Raw genomic sequence first — 13049 nt, forward strand, 5'->3', positions numbered from 1 at the left:
CGGATATGCGAGCAAAGTCTTTGCAGCCAGGCAAGGTATGTGTTTAAGTTCTGAAAGGGCTATGGCAGCCATAAAATTCCTTCCGTTATCACTGACTACCTTGCCTACCTCAAGATGTACACTGCCCAGCCATGAGTGAGCTTGTTGCTGCAAGTACTCAGCCAGTACTTCCGCGGTGTGTCTGTTGTCACCTTCGAGGCCTTGTGTAGCCAGACGATGACGCTGGCTCAACACCTCCAGCCTTAGGTGCTATTGTGCTTTTGCCACTACCACCAGATGCACCACCACCACCCTCAGTACCAGCTCGCAGCCACAGCCCACGGCCTCTTCCACAAGACTTCCTCATTTTTTGGAAAATTTAACCAAAATAACAACCGTTATATGGTACTGTAAAACAAGGTAGAAGGTGTATATAAACTTCTTGAGAATTTAATTCTCCCTTTTTTGGGGGGGAGACTGAACCAAAACTCAGGCCCTGTGCATAAAACAACACAATGTAAGTGGCAGAAAGTGGCTGGCTGATATATAACAAACTAACAGGACTGCAGTAGATCCACTTTGTGAGAATTTGAATCTCACTTTTTTGGGGGGAGACTGAACCAAAAGTCAGGCCCAGTGTATATAACAACACAATATATGTGCCAGAAAGTGGCTGGAAGATATATGAAAAAATACAAGGACTGTAGTACAATTTCAATCTTCCTACAATGATCTCAGGAAAAGTATGGCAGCAATAAAAAGGACTGCTGCACACAAAAGTGTGGACAAATAAACAAGATAACTGTGCAGAAAGAAGCAACAGGATTTTTGCTTTTAAAAAAGCAGTTGGTTTGCACAGCGGCGTACACACAGCAATGCAGCTATCAAGGAGCCTTATAATGCAGCCTAATAAGCTACAGCGCTGATGCACAAAAATATAAACTCCACTGTCCCTGCAAACAAATGGTGGTGTTGGCAGTGGAAATCGCTACAGCACAAGCAGTTTGGGGGTTAATCTTCCCTCCCTAACGATATCCCTTCTTCTGATGAAGCTGCAGCAACCTCTCCCTATGCTAAGATCGGCAGAAGTAAGATGGCGGTCGGCGTGCATGCCCCTTTATAGCCCCTGTGATGCCGCAGAAAGCAAGCCAATCACTGTCATGCCCTTCTCTAAGATGGTGGGGACCGAGACCTATGTCATCACGCTGCCCACACTCTGCGTTCTCCTTCATTGACTGAAAAATGGCGCTGAAATCGTCATATGAAACGCGACTTTTTCGAGCAGATCGGCGACCTCATGGCCGATCCCACACTAGGATCGGGTTGGGTTTCATGAAACCCAACTTTGCCAAAAGTCGGCGATTTTTGAATTTGTCCTATTTGTTTCGCTCAACCCTACTCGGGATCAAATCTAAGATCTGTATCTCATGACCCCAACCTACCAAGTAGTCTTTATAATAGTGGTATCTTCTTATGTGGCAGAGTGGCCTCTCGATAGCTATGCTCCAAGATATAATTGATCAATACTCAAAATACCCAAAGAGTCAAATACGGCACAAATATTTTTACCAATCATTTTAGGTCTATTCCCCAAGAACTTCTGGATTAAGTAATGGCCAACACTCATGAAAGAGTAAAAATTGCCAATTCTGTCTGAGCATTGTTTCCTACATAATTTCTTTGTAGATTCAGCGATTGACACAAATGTTGTGCCAGTCCCAAAATCTAAGGAAATACTTGAGGAACTTTAAAAACTAAAACTTCTTAAACAAATGCAGCTATTTAAGAAGACCTCACTTTTACTTAGACTGGATTTCTTGCCAATTTTATCACATAATATGAATACTGACTATCCTCTTTGAGAGGAACACAGCACTGGAAGAATATTTTTCAATGCAATTTCTGAGGTTTCGTTGTACTCTAGGCATAATCTCGTAAGAATGTGCGATGCTAGTTGGATAATTTGGTCACAAGCTAATTGTAAAATCTACAATTTGGGTCTTATTTTTCCGCAGAGCCTTTATGCGAAGCAAAACTAAAGCGTAGACGACGTTCCTCAGCTCTACTGATTCAAGAGCGAGACAAAAAAGGTAACGATAGATCAGTGACTGGTTACTTGCTCATTTGCCAATCTTAGGCATAAGGCGAAGGCGAAGCTTCAGGGAGGAAGAAGGGAGGAAGTACGCAGCCATCCGCAGCCCTCCTGAACGCAAATGTGAACCTAGCCTAATGAAGTTTAAGAGTTACCATGTCTACTATGATCTTCCTTATTATTTTAGCATCACAATACATAGCGCTGGAGAAGAGATGTTGTGAAGATGGCATGCTTGACAACCCCATGGGCCACTCTTGTGAACGTCGCTCTCGCAATATCTTGGATGGACAGAAATGTGTTGATGCTTTCCTGGATTGCTGCAAACATATTAAAAAGCAAAGGGAAGATGAGAGGAAGCTAAAAGAAAATGATCCAAATGCAAGAAGTAAGGATATCGGAAAGTCAAAATTATCATAAATCAAACCTAATTTGTCCTAAACGTTATGTTCCTATCAAAAATGTAGAGGATCTTAAGTTGCATATTTGCTTGTGGAGAATCAGCTGCATTTTAAAGTGTCAGCATGGTACATGAGATTTTCAGAGATCTCATGCAGACCGCCCATGGATGTAAACACAAATCTATCTAGGTGGGTGGCTAATAGCATATAACATATAGCATCCAGGAGGGAAAAACGGACCGACGATCAATCTATATAGTTAATACATATCTGATGATTGTATAAAGAATCCAAATCCTAATATGTAACTAACATGTTGTTCACTCCATTTTTTCTCCACCCACCCACGGCTTAACCCTACCACAGCAGGTCATATACCCTTCTATGAGACCATGCTCAACTGAAAATACTTCAGTACAATTACCTTAGGAGAACCGTAGTAGATATTGCCGTGATACCCGCAACAGCACTTCCGCCCCGACGGGCGTTTCGGACTCCGTTCTCAAGGTGCATCTTGAGAAAAGAGTCCAAATCGCGCGTCGGGGCGCACATGCTGTTGCTGGTGTCACGGCAATATCTACTACGGTAGATTGACGGTAGCCACACCGTCAATATGACAGCGCTGCAGACAATAACAGTCACCAGCAGTAATCCCTGCAAAAGAGTTTTGTATGTCCTTTGTAAGATTTCTGGTAAAATCCAAGGGTGTTCGTAATCCTCAAATCAGATTTAACCTGAAGATAATATATGCTGACATGGAGGAAGTTTGACCTTGTGCACATACTTTCTCCAAACCTTCCATACTATGTGATGAGGTTGAGCTCCGGACTGGAAGCCAAGGGCCCAGCAGCTACATTAACTCTCTTCAGCTACATGTATATATTACATTACCCTCATTTACAAAGTTACCTCTGCTTCTATATAATAAGTAACTGGGTAGTTTAGTAAATGCTAGATGTCATTGTCTGTACATAGTGAATCAAATGTATTGTAATAATAATAATAATAATAATCTTTATTTATATAGCGCCAACATATTCCGCAGCGCTTTACAGCTTAACAGTTTCAAACACAACAGTCATAAGTAATAACCATAGCAATACAATAATTAAAGCAAAATAAGACGACCCTGCTCGTGAGAGCTTACAATCTACAATGAGGTGGGGGAGATACAAAGTACAGGTGTGTATTTACAATGATGTATTTACAATGATGGTCCGGCCATCTTCAGGGGTTGGGGAATAGATGGGTATTGTAAATGGGCTACACACACACAAACATAAAATTACTTTGATTAGTGAACGTGATAGGCCGCTCTGAACAAATGTGTTTTGAGGGAGCGTCTAAAACTATGTATATTGTGGATGGTCCTAATATCTTGGGGTAGAGCATTCCAGAGGATTGGCGCAGCAAGGGAGAAGCCTTGGAGTCGGGAGTGGGAGGTATGGATTAGTGCAGAGGTTAGTCGAAAGTCATTTGCAGAGCGCAGAGGTCGGTTAGGCCGATAGACCGAAATGAGGGAGGAGATGTAAGGGGGTGCCGCACTGTGGAGAGCTTTGTGGGTGAGAACAAGTACTTTGAATTGTATCCTGTAATGAATGGGTAGCCAGTGTATCGACTGGGAAAGGGTGGATGCGTCTGAGTAACGATTAGCCAGATGGACAACCCTGGCTGCTGCATTAAGGATTGAATGGAGAGGGGAAAGTCGAGTGAAGGGGAGGCCAATTAGTAGAGCTTTGCAGTAGTCCAGTTGGAAGTGGATCAGGGCGACAGTGAGGGTTTTTGTTGTTTCCATGGTGAGAAAAGGATGGATTCTAGAGATGTACTCAAGGTGTAAGCGGCACGAGCGGGCAAGAGATTGTATATGGGAGGTGAAGGAGAGATTGCATTCAAACAAAACACCCAGACAGCGTGCCTGCTGACGGGGTGTTATTATGGTGCCACCCACAGAGAGGGAAATGTCAGATTTAGGGAGGTTAGTAGATGGCGGGAGCAAAAGAAGTTCCGTTTTGGAGAGGTTGAGTTTCAGATAGAGAGCGGACATGATGTTGGAGACTGCAGACAGACAGTCAGTGGCGTTCTGTAGTACAGCGGGGGTAAGGTCAGGGGATGATGTGTATAGTTCTGTGTCATCAGCATAAAGATGGTACTGAAAGCCAAATCTGCTGATGGTCTGTCCATTTGGGGCTGTGTAGAGGGAGAAGAGAAGGGGGCCAAGGACTGAGCCCTGAGGAAGAGGAAGAGGAGATGAAGTGGAGCCAGAGAACAGAACACTGAAGGAGCGGTCAGAAAGATATTAGGGGCAGCACGGTGGCGCAGTGGTTAGCACTGCAGCCTTGCAGCGCTGGGGTCCTGGGTTCTAATCCCACCCAGGACAACATCTGCAAAGAGTTTGTATGTTCTCTCCGTGTTTGCGTGGGTTTCCTCCGGGCACTCCGGTTTCCTCCCACATTCTAAAGACATACAGATAGTGATTCTAGATTGTGAGCCCTATCGGGGACAGTGATGATAATGTGTGCAACCTGTAAAGCGCTGCGGAATATGTTAGCGCTATATAAAAATAAAGATTATTATTATTACTAGATTGTGGCCCGATTCTAACGCATCGGGTATTCTAGAATATGCATGTCCCCGTAGTATATGGACAATGATGATTCCAGAATTCGCGGCAGACTGTGCCCGTCGCTGATTGGTCGAGGCAACTTTTATGACATCATCGTCGCCATGGCAACCATTATGACATCTACGTCGATACTGTGCCCATCGCTGAATCAGAAACGTGGGATTTCTACGTCCTTTATGACATCATCGTCGCTGTGCCCGTTGCTGATTGGTCGAGGCCTGGCGACCTCGACCAATCAGAGACGCGGGATGTCTACATCCTTTATGACATCATCGTTGCTGTGCCCGTTGCTGATTGGTCGAGGCCTGGCGACCTCGACCAATTAGAAACGTGGGATTTCTACGTCGCTGATTGGTCGAGGCCTGGCGACCTCGACCAATCAGAGACGCGGGATGTCTACGTCCTTTATGACATCATCGTCGCTGTGCCCGTTGCTGATTGGTCGAGGCCTGGCGACCTCGACCAATCAGAAACGTGGGATTTCTACGTCGCTGATTGGTCGAGGCCTGGCGACCTCGACCAATCAGAGACGCGGGATGTCTACGTCGTTTATGACATCATCGTCGCTGTGCCCGCCGCTGATTGGTCGAGGCCTGGCGGCCTCGACCAATCAGAGACGCGGGATTTCTACGTCGATGCTGTGCCCGTCGCTGATTGGTCGAGGCCTGGCGGCCTCGACCAATCAGAGACGCGGGATTTCCTGGACAGACAGACAGACAGAAAGAAAGACAGACAGAAAGACAGACAGACAGACGGAAAACCCCTTAGACAATTATATATATAGATTATTAAAGATAGGAGGAGAACCAGGAGAGAGCAGTGTCCTTAATGCCTAGTGACTGGAGTCTAGAGAGTAGGAGAGGGTGGTCAACAGTGTCAAAAGCTGCAGAAAGGTTGAGAAGAATGAGCAGAGAGTGGTCACCGTTACATTTTGCTGTCAGTAGGTCAGTGATCACCTTGATGAGTGCCATTTCTGTCAAATATAGGGGGCGGAAACCAGACTGTGAAGGGTCTAGGAGGGAATGTGTGGAGAGGTAATGGGTAAGGCGGGAGTAGATTAGGCGCTCCAAGAGTTTAGAGATGAAGGGGAGATTGGAGACTGGTCTGTAGTTGTTTGTGCAGGATGAGTCGAGGGAGGGTTTCTTTAGTAATGGAGTAATGATAGAGTGTTTGAAGGAGGAGGGGAAAATGCCAGAGGAGAGGGAGAGATTAAAGATTGTAGTTAGGTGAGTTGTGATGACTTGAGGAGACTGGAGGAGATGTGAGGGAATGGGGTTGGTAGTGCATGTAGTCGGACGAGAAGAAGAGAGTAGCCTGGAGACTTCTTCTTCTGTGATGGGATCGAATGTGGAGAGTGAGTCAGGGGAAATGCAGGGAGGGATGGGAGTTGCTGCGCTTGGTGTCTGGGAGCTAATTTCCTGACACATATTATCTATTTTCACTATAAAGTGGGAGGCCAGGTCATCAGCACAAATGTCTGTGATAGGGGCTTGTGCTTTTGGCCTGAGGAGGGAGTGAAAGGTGTCAAAAAGTTTCTTGGGGTTGTTGGATAGTGAGGGAATCAGAGTGGTGAAGTAGGTCTTTTTGGCGAGGTGAAGGGCAGAGTTTTCCTCCATAAGCATTCACGTTCAGCACGCCTAGAGCATCGCTGGAGAAATCGCGTTTGTGATGTGAGCCAGGGCTGTTTTACTCTGTGCTTGGAGGTTCTGAGGGTGAGGGGCGCTAGTTGGTCCAGGGTGCTTCTAAGAGTGTCATTGTAGTGATGTACAGCCAGATCAGGACAGGAAAAAGAGATTGGGGACAATGATGAGTGTAGGGAGTCTGAAAGTGTGTGAGGGTTGATAGCATGTAGATTTCTGAATGTGTGGTAGGTAGGAGGGTGCTGAGGTGGGCGAGGAATTGTGAGTGTGAAGGAGAGAATGTTGTGGTCAGAGAGGGGAAGCGGTGAGTTATCTAGGTAGGAGATTGAACAGAGCTGGACGAAGACCAGGTCAAGGGTGTTACCATCTTTGTGTGTTTCAGAGGTTGAGAGCAGTGAAAGGCCTAGGGAAGTGGTTAGTGATAGAAGCTGGCATGCAGATGTAGAAGTGGGGCTGTTTATGGGGATGTTGAAGTCTCCCAGGATAAGGGTTGGGAGTTCTGAGGACATGAAGTGTGGCAGCCAGGCAGAGAAATGGTCCAGGAAGTGGGTGGGTGAGCTTGGGGGCCGGTATATGACCGCTGCTCTGAGGCAGAGGGGACGAAAAGCCTGATGGTGTGGACCTCAAAAGAAGGGAATGAGAGTGATGGAGCTGGGGGGATGGCCTGGAAAGTGCATTGTGGGGACAAGAGTATGCCGACTCTACCACCATGTCTGTTTGTGGGTCTCGGGGAATGTGAGAATTGTAAGCCACCATGGGAAATGGCAGCAGGAGAGACAGTGTCAGAATCCTGAATCCAGGTTTCTGTGAGGGCCAACAGATTAAGAGAGTTTTTCAGAAAGTAATACTGTACGAAAGGAAGCTTGTTACATACAGACCGTGGATTCCAAAGGGCACAATTAAAAGGAGATGAAGGAGTGCAGATAATATTAGTAAGATTATTAAGGTTTCGATGTGAGGTAGGGTAGGGGTTGAGGTTGGGGGATGTGGACCAGGGTTTGGGGAGATGTCCCCTGAAATCAGTAGGAGTAAGAAGATAAAGAGCAAGTAGTTTTTGGAATTGTCTGAAGTTTTTTTGTGCAGTGTGTTTGGGCAAGATGGACTGAGGTTTTTCAGGAAGGTGAGAATCGCATGGGAGCTGTACATGGGAGAGGGAAGGAGTGAGGAGATGATGTATGAGTCGTGATGGAGGGGGTATTGGGTGGTGAATGTGGATTGCAATGGAACATAGGAGGATAGGAATAAAGCACATGGACAAAAGGGAGTGCAGATTGTGGGTTACCTGACTCCTGCCCTGACTAACTGCCATGGAATAACTGCTGTATAACGACGCTTATCTTCGTGATGCTTTGCTTCAGGATGCTTGCGTGCACCCCCACATGTGTGCACCCCAATTACTACCCATATAAGGTAGTGAGGAGTCCATTCCTGATTAGAGGCCTACCAGGGAATTTACCGGTTCCTCGATGCTCCAGTCTGACCGGATTAGGTTTATATGTTAAGGTTGATATTTTTTCTTTTAATCAGATGCTGAGGATTTTGAATATATTGACGATGCTGATATCCTATCCAGGACACAGTTCCCAGAAAGTTGGCTCTGGAAGATAGAATTAATGACTGACAAACCAGATGCTGCAGGGTGAGTGTAACATAAGTGAATGGTCAACTCCGATGTATTGAAATAGAAGGGTTCCATTTTTTTCAGATATAGTGAGACTTTTATTTATGGGTGTTGTATGGTACTGCAATTTAGTCTATTCAAATATTCCCAATAACAGGCACAGCGCCTAGACACGAGGGGTGCTGTTGTTAGAGACAAATTAAACCCAATTTTTGTAAGTTCTCACAACCATTTTATTTAATTTTATACCACTTAGGCTGGTTTCACATTTGCGTTTAAAAACGCAGCGTTTTAAACGCAAACGCATTTTGTGAAAAAACGCGTTTAAACGCATGATGAGAAGTGTGTGACAGCTGCCAATCATCAAAATCAACAAGAAAACCCACTATAAACAGAAATAACTAGGGTTAGGATCCCTAGTAACCCTAGGGATCCTAACCCTATCCCTAACCCTAACCCAAACCCTAACGGATCCTAACCCTAACCCTAACCCAAACCCTAAGGGATCCTAACCCTAACCCTAACCCAAACCCTAACCCAAACCCTAAGGGATCCTAACCCTAACCCTGAGGGATCCTAACCCTAACCCAAACCCTAAGGGTTCCTAACCCTATCCCTAACCCAAACCCTAAGGGATCCTAACCCTAACCCTAACCCAAACCCTAAGGGATCCTAACCCTAACCCTAACCCAAACCCTAACCCAAACGCTAATGGATCCTAATCCTAACCCAAACCCTAAGGGATCCTAACCCTAACCCTAACCCTAAGGGATCCTAAACTAACACTAACCCAAACCCTAACCCAAACCCTAGGGATCCTAACCCTAACCCTTAGGGTTAGGGTTAGGATCCCTTATGGTTAGGGTTAGTGTGTATTCTTGTGTTTTTCTATTAAAACGCATGCGTTTAAAAACACATGTGCTTAAAAACGCATGCGTTTACATAGACAGCAATACGTTTTTTTGCCGCAAAAAAATGCATGCATTTTTTTGCCGCAAAAAAATGCCGCTAGAAATTACTACATGTTGCATTTCTGCAACAAAACTCATGCATAGAAACGAAGCATGCGTCGTCAAAACGCGGCAAAACGCATGCAAAAAAATGCATGCGTTTTTAATGTTAAGTATAGGGAAAAAAGTATGCGTTTTTTTGCGCTAAAACGCAGCGGCAAAAAACGCAAATGTGAAACCAGCCTTAGTCTGATTATTGCATTCAGGTTTATGAATAGTAATATCTTGAAATCCCATTCGGTGTATGTTCTGATGCACCAGGTAGTGTCATCACTTGACACAACTACACCTATAGTGGGTGTTACGTGAAAGATTCACTAGACCAAGTCTCCATGAATAAATATCACGACACTCAGAAATTGCATAGTAAATAATAAGATTTATTATTTAAAAATAATAATAATTATAAGAATAAGAGCAGCTGTTATCTGAAAATAATCATTTCTTTGTCTAACAGTATTATTAACTTTATTTGTCAATGTTTATTTTCTTCATATCACAAGGTAATCTTGTTATTTTCACACTAGCCATTGGGACTCTTTTAGACTCATACTAATTATCTTTTTATACACAACCCTAACAAAGGATCCACCATTCCCAATAAGCATTGTAACTCCTTCCCTTGCTCCACCTCCCTTCACAATGACCTTTGCACACACTCATTAGATGCCTCAATACGAAAAATAAGGTTCTGGACCATTGTGGCTAATGTTCATGTGAATTTCCAGAAACTATAGTAAATAAAAAGCTAAAAAAAAAGCCAGTGACCAATGTGACAATTCAAAAAATGCAAACATTTTTTAAAATAAAGATTCATAAGGGAAAAAAAAACAAACAAACATAGCCAAAATATGTTTTTACAATTTACAAAAAATTGTATTGCAATAAAAATATTTGAACAGGTCATTTTCTGATGATAGCTTTTGTTTAAGTGACTGGATCCCAGCGCACGGCACAGACACAGATGGTTTTACAAAGACAACCCATGTCCATATTAGAGATCTCCTGAGACCCAATACTAGGAGTTACATTAAAGGCAACTGGGTAGCTTTTTTTTAACCCCTTTACCCCCAAGGGTGGTTTGCACGTTAATGACCGGGCCAATTTTTACAATTCTGACCACTGTCCCTGTATGAGGTTATAACTCTGGAACGCTTCAACGGATCCTGGTGATTCTGACAATGTTTTGTCGTGACATATTGTACCTCATGATAGTGGTAAAATTTCTTTAATATTACCTGCATTTATTTGTCAAAAAAAACTGAAATTTGGTGAAAATGTTGAAAATTTTGCAATTTTCCAACTTTGAATTTTCACGCCCTTAAATCACAGAGATATGTCACACAAAATACTTTATAAGTAACATTTTTGCCATGTCTAGTTAACATCAGCACAATTTTGGAACAAATTTTTTTTTGTTAGGGAGTTATAAGGGTTAAAACTAAGTTGACCAGCGATTTCTCATTTTTACAACACCATTTTTTTAGGGACCACATCACATTAGAAGTTACTTTGAGGGGTCTATAAGATAGAAAATATCAAAAAGTCACATCATTCTAAAAACTGCACCCCTCAAGGTGCTCAAAACCACATTGAAGAAGTTTATTAACCCTTCAGATGCTTCACAGGAATTTTTGGAATGTTTAAAAAAAATGAACATTTAACTTTTTTTCCACCAAAAAATTATTTCAGATCCAATTTGTTTTATTTTACCAAGGGTAACAGGAGAAATTGGACCCCAAAATTTGTTGTACAATTTGTCTTGAGTACGCTGATACCCCATATGTGGGGGGGGAACCACTGTTTGGGCACATGGCAGAGCTCTGAAGGGAAGGAGCGCCGCTTGACTTTTTCAACGCAGAATTGGCTGGAATTGAGATAGGACGCCATGCCGCATTTGCAGAGCCCCTGATGTGCCTAAACAGTGGAAACCTCCCACAAGTGACCCCATATTGGAAAGTAGACCCCCTAAGGAACTTATCCAGATGTATGGTGAGCACTTTGAACCCCCAATTGTTTCACTAAAGTTTATAATGTAGAGCCGTGAAAATAAAAAATATTTTTTTTCACAAAAATTATTTTTAGCCCCCAATTTTATTTTTTTCCAAGGGTATCTGGAGAAATTGGTCCCCAAACGTTGTTATGCAATTTATCCTGAGTACACTGACACCCCATATGTGGGAGAAAACTACTGTTTGGGCACATGGCAGAGCTCGGAAGGGAAAAAGTGGCACTTTGGAATGCAGACTTTGATGGAATGGTCTGCGGGCTGTTGTGAATTCTGTGGTCGAGGTCCCTCCTGTGGTCATGAGTGGTACTTCGGCTGGTTCTGTCTATGAGCTTCCTCTGGTGGATGTGAGTGGGGCTGCGGCTTCTGAGTTTCCTTCCTCAGGTGACGAGGTTAAGTCGTTAGGTGCTGCTCTATTTAACTCCACCTAGTTCTTTGTTCCTTGCCTCCAGTCAATGTTCCAGTATTGGTCTTGCTCTCTCCTGGATCGTCTTGTGGCCTGTCTGCCCTGCATAAGCTAAGTTCTGCTTGTGTTACTTTTGTTTGCTATTTTTTCTGTCCAGCTTGCTATATTGGTTTTTCTTGCTTGCTGGAAGCTCTGGGACGCAGAGGGAGCACCTCCGTACCGTTAGTCGGTGCGGAGGGTCTTTTTGCACCCTCTGCGTGGTTGTTTGTAGGTTTTTGTGCTGACTGCAAAGCTATCTTTCCTATCCTCGGTCTATTCAGTAAGTCGGGCCTCACTTTGCTAAAATCTATTTCATCTCCGTGTTTGTATTTTCATCTTTACTCAGTCATTATATGTGGGGGGCTGCCTTTTCCTTTGGGGAATTTCTCTGAGGCAAGGTAGGCTTATTTTTCTATCTTCAGGGCTAGCTAGTTTCTCAGGCTGTGCCCGAGGCGCCTAGGTCTGGTCAGGAGCGCTCCACGGCTACCTCTAGTGTGGTGTGATAGGATTAGGGATTGCGGTCAGCAGAGTTCCCACGTCTCAGAGCTCGTCCTATGTTATTAGTAACTATCAGGTCACTTTGTGTGCTCTTAACCACCAGGTCCATTGTGTTTCTGAACCACCAGTTCATAACAGTACTGGAGGCCCAAAGTACTAATGCTTCTCAATAGAGGGAAAAGAGAAGTTCTGAGACCATTTTTTTTTTCTCTGCACTGTGTTTTGTCTTTCTTTTCCCCTAGACATTTGGGTGGTTCAGGACACAGGTGTAGTGATGGACATTAAAGGTCTGTTTTCTTGTGTGGATCAGCTCTCGGCAAGAGTACAAAAGATTCAAGATATTGTGGTTCAGAAATCTATGTTAGAACCTAGAATTCCTTTTCTTGACTTATTTTCTGGAGGTAGAGCTAAGTTTCTGAATTTCAAAAATAATTGCAAACTGTTTCTGGCTTTGAAACCCCGCTCCTCTGGTGACCCAATTCAACAAGTTAAGATCATTATTTCTTTATTACGTGGCGACCCTCAAGACTGGGCATTTTCCCTTGCGCCAGGAGATCCTGCATTATGCAATATTGATGCGTTTTTTCTGGCGCTCGGATTGCTGTATGATGAACCTAGTTCAGTGGATCAGGCAGAGAAAAATTTGCTGGCTCTGTGTCAGGGTCAGGATGAGATAGAGATATATTGTCAGAAGTTTAGGAAGTGGTCTGTGCTCACTCAATGGAATGAATG

General features: G+C 43.9%; 1 protein-coding gene across 1 annotated transcript in view; it reads left to right on the plus strand.

The window, feature by feature from the left end:
* Nucleotides 1-13049, plus strand: part of LOC138674680 (A.superbus venom factor 1-like) — a 217499-nt gene that overhangs the window by 95053 nt on the left and 109397 nt on the right. The window contains exons 17-19 of the mRNA XM_069762495.1: nt 1995-2069; nt 2259-2459; nt 8263-8374. Coding sequence (XP_069618596.1) covers nt 1995-2069; nt 2259-2459; nt 8263-8374 — 388 coding nt within the window. The remainder of the gene's footprint in view (nt 1-1994; nt 2070-2258; nt 2460-8262; nt 8375-13049) is intronic.

Source organism: Ranitomeya imitator, chromosome 4 (assembly GCF_032444005.1).
Source record: "Ranitomeya imitator isolate aRanImi1 chromosome 4, aRanImi1.pri, whole genome shotgun sequence".
Lineage (NCBI taxonomy): Eukaryota > Metazoa > Chordata > Amphibia > Anura > Dendrobatidae > Ranitomeya > Ranitomeya imitator.